General features: G+C 41.4%; 1 protein-coding gene across 1 annotated transcript in view; it reads left to right on the top strand.

Annotated features, from left to right (window-relative positions):
* The window catches only part of SEC11A (SEC11 homolog A, signal peptidase complex subunit), a 42,742-nt gene extending 35,049 nt beyond the window's left edge, over nt 1–7,693 (top strand). Inside the window, exons 5-7 of the mRNA XM_021098904.1 lie at nt 85–204; nt 6,640–6,697; nt 7,170–7,693. Coding sequence (XP_020954563.1) covers nt 85–204; nt 6,640–6,697; nt 7,170–7,220 — 229 coding nt within the window. The 3' untranslated portion in view covers nt 7,221–7,693. The remainder of the gene's footprint in view (nt 1–84; nt 205–6,639; nt 6,698–7,169) is intronic.

Genomic DNA, 9,467 nt, shown 5'->3' on the forward strand with positions numbered 1-9,467 from the left:
AATTTTCGGTTAACAAGAGCAAATCTTGTGCTTTCAAGTGGCATGAAGGTATTTGATGACTTGGGTTTCCTTTCCTCTTTTAAGGCAAAATGGACATATCAAGTTTTTGACCAAAGGAGATAATAATGCAGTGGATGACAGAGGTCTCTATAAACAAGGACAACACTGGCTAGAGAAAAAAGATGTTGTGGGCAGAGCTAGGGGGTAAGTACAGAGGGGGGCATTTACCAAGCTTTGCATATCCCTTGAAACCTTGGCTCTCAATCTATTGTCTGAGCATACACAAGTGACTATAATGGTTTAGTCCTGGTTCTGCCAAATCACCTTGTGTCCTTTGAAAACGTATGCTTCTTCAAATGCATTTGAAACTTCAGGTTTGCTGCTCCAGAGGGGAGCTTATGGGTTGCTATAGAAGAATAGAATATTAGTGATGAGGATGAATAGAGTGACAATTTAAACAATTCATTTGTTTGTTTAATTCATTTAAGAAATGTTCTTTGGAGTTCCCATTGTGGCTCAGTGGGATGAGGATGTGGGTTCAATCCCTGGCCTCGCTCAGTGGGTTAAGGATCCGCCATTGCCATGAGCTGTGGTGTAGGTCCCAGATGTGGCTCAAATCTGGCGGTGCTGTGGCTGTGGTGTAGGCTGGCGGCTACAGCTCTGGTTGGACCCCTAGCCTGGGAACCTCCATATGCCGCAGGTGCAGCCGTATAAAGACAAAAAAAAAAAAAAAAGAAAGAAAGAAATGTTCTTTAATGTCTATTGTGTGCTAGGCTCTGGGGATCCAGAGCAGTGTTCATCCTGCTTCTTGAAACTTAAATTTCTTAAGTATTTACTGAGTCGGCAAGTATTCACATCAATTAATTTTATCGTGATAATTTATTCCATATTTTTTGTATTCCTAATTTTGCAATTATTGAGGTCAAGTGAAATTTAAAAGTTATATTAAGCCTGTTTATTTCAGATTTTATGAGGAGAACAGATGAGTGGAGGACAGGAATTGTAAGTTATTGGTATGAGGAAGTATGGGATTATTACTACTTTCATGTTATTAATAGTATTAACAATAACTCACATTTATTAGGGCTTACCTTCTGCCAGAGACTCATTCTGTGTGCTTTCTTTACAAGTTTTACCTCATTTTAACCTCAGAAGAACCCTGCTATTTCCACTCTACAGATGAGGAAACACAAACATGTTAGGTTCTCTAAGTCCCACTGATCGATGATAGTAAGTGGCCGGCTGACTCCAGAAACCAGTAACCATCACACCAGAATCACTGGTATAACATTTTGAGCTAGGTAGCTGCTTGTTCTCACCATTGAGATGCCATATGACACTCTTAACCACTGTCAGAACATCTGTTCCTTCTGACCTAGAACAGACACTGGATTCAGTGATTCTACCAGCGAACAGTGGGATTGAGGAACTGTGTTATTAGGTGAAAGCTGCCTCGGTTATAGCATAAGAGATGTTCAGTTTGGGGCCAGAGACACCAGATCCAAAAAGGCACCAGTATATTTTGTCTTCTGTAGAGGTGGTTTTTTTAAGGATGCCTTCCGTTCAAGGGAGCCTGATTTCCCATGATGGAGCTAAACTTTTAGAATTCAAAGTAGATCATCAGTACTTCTGCAAAGTCACAGTCCCCGTTTCCCTCAGTTCCCAAGGTGCTGCTAATATCAGCCTCTTTGAGTCTTTTTGTTTTTCCTTTAATTGCACATGTACAGATTCTTGTAGAAACATGAGGAAATAACAATCATCAAAAAGCAAAGTTACTTTTCTCCTCTCCCCCATAAATATTTAATCCTTTTTTTTTTTTTTTTTTTTTTTTTGCTTTTTGTATACCTACATAAGCACATTTTTTGTATGGGGAGAGAAATGGTCACACTGCTATAACCTCTTTTTTATGCCCCAAAGTTATTAGTATATACAAATCAAAAGATTTCCATATCATCATTTTCAAAGTTATATGCCATTCCACTGTGTGGAAGGACCATATTTTTATTTAGCTGATCTCCTATTGTTGGATGCCTTTGTTTTCTTTTGTTGTTGGGGTCAGTGTTATAATGAGCATCTCTGTTACGTATACCTCAGTGCCTCTGTCCAATCAATCATTTCTTTTTTTTTTTTTTTTGTCTTTTTGGGGCTGCTCTTGCAGCCTATGGAGGTTCCCAGGCCAAGGGTCGAATTGGAGCTGTAGCTGCTGGCCTACACCACAGCTCACGGCAATGCCAGATCCTTAACCCACTAAGCAAGGCGAGGGATTGAACCTGCATCCTCATGGAGCCTAGTCAGATTCATTTCCACTGAGCCACAACAGGAACTCCCCAAACATTTCTTCTCAGTAAGTTCTTAGAAGTAGAATAACCTGGTGAAACATAAGCATATTTTAAGGCTTTTGACAAATTTTGCCAAACAGTTTTATTTATACTCCTGCTGGGATGACAGAGTGTCCCTTTGTCTGCATCTTGATTCACAGGTGTTTAATGCAGTTCTCTCTGCTCACTCTGACCCCCCATTTGGGTTAAAAGTGTATCATCCTATGAAAGGGTGGAGGAAGCAGGCTTTCTTTTTACTCAAGTAATGTGTCTTTCTGAAGAATTTTTGAAAAATCCCAAACACTATACAGTGTAATTTCTAAATCCCAACATTGAAAGTGTAAGCCTTTTTCTGGCTTTTACTTTAAAAAAAAAAAAAGGTGTTATAGCCCAGTTCTCTCTGAATTAAGTAACTTTTCATGAACATCTGGGACATGAACAGCAGGAGCAGAGACTCTTAGCTGTGCAAATTTACTTTCCATTGATTATATCACCACTCACCTTGACATATAATGGGGCACATAACCTCCTTTTGTGGAAATTGTGTTTATAAAATGCTAAACTCTATTTCAGAGTTAGACTGTACCCAAACTTTGAGAATAGAGCTTTTCTTCAGACCTGTCTGTGGCTGTGGTACAAATGTCTTTATGAATTTAAAAAAAAAAAAAATGTTTTCAAACAGCTGCACACAAAAAAATTTTACACTGAAGCCTAAGACCCTAAACAAAAAGAAGTTTAAAGTTTTTTTATTGAGATATAATCCACATATATTGGGATATAAAATTGATAAAATGTTCAGTACAGTGGGTTTTATTGTATTTACAAGGTTGTAAAACCATCACCACTATTTAATTCCGGAACATTGCCACACCCCAAAAAGAAAACGTGGTACTTACTCATCTGCAGTCACTCCCCATCCCCTTCTCCCTGTAGCTCCTGGCAGCCACTAATCTGTTTGTTGTCTCTATGGCTTGCTTGTTCTGGACATATTATAATATAAACAGAACCTTACAAATACATGGTCTTTTATGTCTGGCTTCTTTCACCTAGCATAGTGTCTTTAAGCTTCATTCATGTTGGTAGCATGTAATAAAATAGTTTCAGAAAATAAAACTAATACTGAACCAACTAAGAATAGGGATGACTCTTTCTAAATTCAGGTAGTTGAAAAATATGAGAACCTGTTAGACAAAGAGTAGAAAGCAATAGGAGAAAAGGATGAAAGTCTGGCACAAGAGAAGAGAAAAATTGACAATGAAAAGAGGAACAAAAATAAAAGAAGGTGCCAAGTAAGTGAGCTCTCTGTCCAACAAAAAACTCAGTTTTTAATGGAGGAAGCTTTTAAAATGTACTTTTGACTGAACTTGAAACAGGTCATTCTGGGATAGAAACAACAGTTCTTTTTAAGTCATCTACTAGCATCTAAACTTCCCAGACCTTAGGCAAAATGATTTTTACCCAGAACATCAGCAGATAGTTCTTCCTTCTGAGTCTCCTTCCTTAGCAACACTTCTGACCCCAGGAACTCTCAGGGACACTTATTTACCCATACTCTGCCTTCTAGATGTTAACTTGGTGGTTAACGGCTGGTGTTGCAGTTGGCTTTGTGAATGGCATTTGTTTTACTTACGTTAAACCTCTGCTTATTATTAACTCTGCTTTGGCCGAGTTGATCTGAGCAGAGTAGGAAGAAGTGCAACAGATGTGAAAGTAAGATGACTGATGGTAGCGGCATTATGCACTGGATTGGTCACTCTTGACTGTCTCTGTCCCTGGTGGGAAGCAATGGTACAGAGAATTAAGTCTTTTTTTGACTTTGGACAGCCTGTCACATTCTGACAACCTTCTATTTTGCTTATACTACTCCTGAAGATCAGGTTGCTTCTATTTGACTTATGGTGAGCAAGGAAAAACCACATTAGAGGGAAAAATGTTTCCATGGATCACCCGTAAGCAGACTCTGTGATCATTGTGCTTCTTTGAGCATACTTATCATTGCTTGAAAGTAATGCAAGAGTCTCTACCCATGAGAATGTTTCTGACTGATCATCAGGCCAGAATTAGCAGCCTGATACTTTTTTGTTTGTCTGTGTTTGGCTGCACCCGTGGCATACAGAAGTTCAAAAGCCACAGCAGTGATAACACTGGACCCTTAAGTGCTAGGCCACTAGGGAATTCCAGCCTGGTATTGTTTTAGTAGAAGTCACAGATGCTTTTAGAGCTTTTAACCTGCATTTTGCTGTAAGGCATTTGCCTTTATGTTCCTAATTTAGATGATTTTCCTTCTGAAAGACTGAAACTATTGCTTTTTATGAAGATGTTATAAATGAGACAGAAGAAATAGAGGTATAGAGTTATTGCATTAGAAAGAAAAAAAATGTGTATTAAAAATATAGAACACTGTCACCATGCTGTACAGCAGAAAATTGACAGAACACTGTAAACCAGCTGTAATGGAAAAAAAAAATCATTAGGTATAAGAAAATAACAATAAATATATAGAAAACCTTCATCTGCTCTCCTACAGCTTTGCCAAGCCTTTCTGTAGTGACTGTTAACTTTTTACCTCACAGGACAAGGTCCCGGGGGTTGAAACTAAACCATGGGCCTTAAGAAGGGATGTTATTTGTCACCACATGCCAGTTCCCTACATCTTACTTGCTAGAACGGTGCTTTTTGCACTTTAGCGTGCAGCAGCGTCATTTGGGCCCAGTCTTCCAGAGGTGCTCTGATTCAGTAGATCTGGGAAGATAGAGCAATCTGCATTTTTAACAAGCTGTCCGGGTGATTCTCACAATGGAGGTGTGGGTTTTAAGGAACATCAACCTCTGGGAATGGAAGTTTGGCGGTGGCGAGAGAGAGAGGTCTGGGTAATGCTGCCAGAAGGGAGAGGGACCAGATGGGGGTGAGGACAGGAGACAGGAAGGGAAAGGAAGGAAAATGGACCAAAGACAAAATCTCTGTTTTTTCAGATTGCCTAAGGCTTCCATGGTGGAGGGTGATGTAGGAGGTAATTTCTGATGTGCAGCTTTTGTATGTGCAGAGGTCGTGGGTACCCTGATTAAAAGTTCCTGGGATATTCTAAAGTATGCAAAGGTCAGTCTCTGCTTCAGTCCAGTCTCCCTTCCCTGGACGGGCTCTAGGACAGTATCACCCAGTACTCACTGCGCGGAGTTCAGTAGCAGAAGAAAAGAGAGTTGTACGTTGCTGACTCCTGTTTCTTCCTACATTTCTCTCTCCCCTGAATTCTTATGATGTTGAAGAGTCTTTTTGCTTTGAGGGGTCAGTGGAAGTCCTAGAAGAAAATGAGATCCCCAAGGGAAAGAGAAAAGAAGAGGCCTGGACATTCTAACTGAATCAGGCAGTATTTCCTGGATACCAACTGTGTGCCAGGTGTTGTGTTCAGCCTTGAAGACACAGTGGGGGACAGATTGGCATTGGCCTTGTCTGCCCTTGTAGGGTTTAGAGCTAGTAGGGGAGAGACACTATCCAGCTGGTTAGGCAACGAATGATGTAATTAAACTTGTAGTGAAGACTTCAAAGGAAGTAGCGATGCTATAAGATTATTTAACAAGTGGTTTTATCTAGTTTGAGGCAACAAACTTTAAGGACAAGAGGAAAACAAGAAAAAACAAAGGCGTAGCAGCCAAGAGGTGAGAAAGAGGCTTGTGGTGGGTTATAGAAACCAGGGAGAAAGATTTCAAGGGCGAGTTTGCGGTCCTCAGAGTCAAATGCTGCAGAAGTGAAAAGGAAGAAAGGCACTGAGAATGGTCGTCTGCATAGAGTGATTTAAACTATTCTAGAAGAAGCTTCAAGATTGAGAGAGCCAAAACCAGATTACCGGTGGTTAAAAAATGAGAGGGTGGTGAAATCTTAAGTGCTGTTAATAGAGCTGTTACATTCACCTTTTTGGACACTTAACATCAAGTATTTGGTAATGTTCTGACTGTGTTTGCATGTCTCCCCAGCTAGATTGACAGCTTTCCGAAGGTTATAACAACAAACCCAGCCCCTAGCACTGAATTAACATGTCGCATTAGGGTCACTAACTGGAGGTAGGTGACCTTGGATCTGGTACCGGTTCAACCACACAAAAGCCATGTATCTCAGGCATGAGCAGCTGTTTCCTCATCTGTAAAATGGAGATATCCCTAACTTCCCTGTCACGTGGGCTGTTGAAAGGGTCTAATAGGACCATATATGCCAATGGACTTTGTGAGCTGAAAATTAGTATTCTATGAAAGATAGTGAGAATGTTGGTAAATGATAGCAGCTACTTAGAAAGTTCTGTGATGATGAGGTTTTTTGTTTATTTGTTTAGATTTGTTCCTTATATTGGGATTGTGACGATCCTCATGAATGACTATCCTAAATTTAAGGTAAGATCTTGTACTTTATGTTTTATTAATTTTGGAAACTATTAAATGGATTATAGTTAAAAGATGGAAGACCAGTTGGATAGTGTGTTGATTTATCATGGTCACAAAGGCCAGTTTGTTCATTAACTTCGAGGATTCGTGCACTTTTAAAAGCTTCTCTGGAGTTCCTGTCGTGGCACAGCGGAAACATATCCGAGTAGGAACCATGAGGTTGTGGGTTCGATCCCTGGCCTTGCTCAGTGGGTTAAAGATCTAGCATTGCTGTGAGCTGTAGTGTAGGTCACAGACTCGGCTCGGATCTGGCTTGGCTGTGGCTGTGGTGTAGGCCGGCAGCTGTAGCTCCGATTAGACCTCTAGCCTGGGAAACTTCCATATGCCACGGGTGCAGCCCTAGAAAGCCAAAAAGCCAAAAAATAACAATTAAAAAAACACAAAAGCTTCTCTGACTTGCTGTCCTGTGTTTGTTTTCTAGTATGCAGTGCTCTTTTTGCTGGGTTTATTTGTGCTGGTCCATCGTGAGTAAGAAGTCTGCCTTGCTGTTCCTGGAAGATGCTGTACTTGTTGTTCCTGAATGTTTGGAGTAGATAATTGATCTGCGGCTGGTGGAATGGAGAACACACATGTTGGCGCTTCTCGGTAGCACTGGTTTGCATTAGTTTATGTTTCCACGCCAGAGTACGTGCGGGCGGGTGCGTGTGCACCAGGCGTGCACTCAAGGGGACTCTCAATCACAGAATTTCATATGTTGTCATTGTCACACTTTCACATTTTTGTACATCAGTGAATTTTTTATATTAAAAGGTTGAGCCAAAGCCCCAGTGTTTGTATTTTGAAGCCAAGCTTCACTTCAAAGTGCCTAACAGAGTTCTGTAAATGAAAAGGCAGCTCTGCATGAGTCTGCAACTGTCATTCCTCCTTATAATGGGAGTGGCATATACTGAGGTGGTCGTAGTCTTAACTTTTCAAAATTTTAAATAAAAGACTTTGCATATCGAACCCCTTATCCCTGACTTGTGTTTGTCGGGAAAGCTCCTGAAATTTGCTTTCCTGTGCTGGTTCTTAGCGCCCCTTGGGGAGATAAAGGCTTTGACGTGAACAGTTCTTCAGCCAAGAAGGTTGTCCTAATACAAACAACTGGTTTTTGTTTCTGATTTTGTTTTTGTGAAGTAAAAGTAGCCAATGAGGAGTTCCCTTTGGGATTCAGTGGTTAATGAACCCAACTAGGAACCACGAGGATGCAGGTTCAATCCTGGCCTCACTCAGTGGGTTAAGGAACCAGCACTGCCATGAGCTGGGGTGTAGTTTGAAGATGCAGCTTGGATCCTGCGATGCTGTGGCTGAGGTGTAGGCCAGCAGCTGTGGCTCCGATTCAACCCCGAGCCTGGGAACTTCCATATGACACAGGTGTGGCCCTAAAAGGCCAAAAAACAGACAGACAAACAAACAAAAAGTAGCTATTGATGTCCATAAGAAATCTCTTAGTTATAAAAATTGATTCTTCACCAGGGTATGACTCAGATGTGTATAAACCCAGCTAGTTGCTGAGAGGTTCAGCAAATCTCACCTTGCTGAAGACTTCTAACCTTGTCTACACTTGAGACATCCTCAGCCCCTTCTCCACCGTGGCAGTGAGTTTCAGCATCTGGGAGAGGCAGGAGGAAGGTGCTGAAGGACAGGCCTACTGCTTGTGTTCTTGAGACTCTAGTTTGCCAGAACCTGTGCGTGGCTTTGCTCTTCTCCAGTGCAGACGTAGAGAGGGCAAGGTTGAAAGTAGTAAAGACAAAGCCCCGCCGTGTTTTCCTTCTTTTAATATTGAGACAGTTAAGGAAATAAGGAGTGCATGGGGTAAGTCAGTGTATTTTAAGCACAAAAGACTCTTAATCCTTTCTGTTCTCTTTTTGTATTATTGTGAAATCTCAGAATAAGCAAGTTTTCTGGGTTGGGCTAAATGAGCCGTTTCTGTTATTTGTTCAGCTGAGGTGGAAATCAGTCCATACTGTAGTGCCAGTGGAATGAGAATAGGGACAGTTAATCTTCTGAAACCCTCCCCTATAGAGAATAGGCCATCCTAAATCCGTTATCTAGGCTTTCACCTTTCAACTTTGGATATGGGCTCTTAATGATATCAACAGAGCATGAAACTTGGCAAATTACTACTGACAGGTAGTCCTTTGAATCTGTCTTTGAGGCTTATATAGTACTTGTATTTTCTCATGAGCCATGGACAGTGTCGAATGCCTCCTCTTCCCCCCCACCACCCCGCCCATGTGGAGAGGCAGAAAATTGCTACTTACTCCATTTTTTTCTTCTTAATAACCTGCAGAGGACGGGGTTAATTGTGCAGCCTAATTGGTGCCCTGGCTAATTTGGTACCAACCTTTCTGAGACTACGCTGGAGAAGAAGTAGTGTGTTCTGCTGGCAAAGGTTGGGATCCCAAAGTTCTTTGGGTTTTTTTGGCTTTTTTTTTTTTTTTTTTTTTGCTTCACTTTTTAGCACCATACCCAAGGCATATGGAGGTTCCCAGGCTAGGGGTCGAATTGGAGCCACAGCTGCCCACCTACACCACAGCCACAACAACACAGGATCCAAGCCGCGTCTGTGACCTACACCACAGCTCACAGCAACGCTGGATCCTTAACCCACTGAGCAAGGCCAGGGATTGAACCCACAACTTCATGGTTCCTAGTCGGATTCTTTTCCAATGAGCCACAGTGGGAGCTCCCCAAAGTTCTTTGTGATCCGACCCTGCCTGAATGTAAACATCCTGAT

This window comes from Sus scrofa, chromosome 7 (genome assembly GCF_000003025.6).
Source record: "Sus scrofa isolate TJ Tabasco breed Duroc chromosome 7, Sscrofa11.1, whole genome shotgun sequence".
In the NCBI taxonomy this organism is placed as follows: Eukaryota; Metazoa; Chordata; class Mammalia; order Artiodactyla; family Suidae; genus Sus; species Sus scrofa.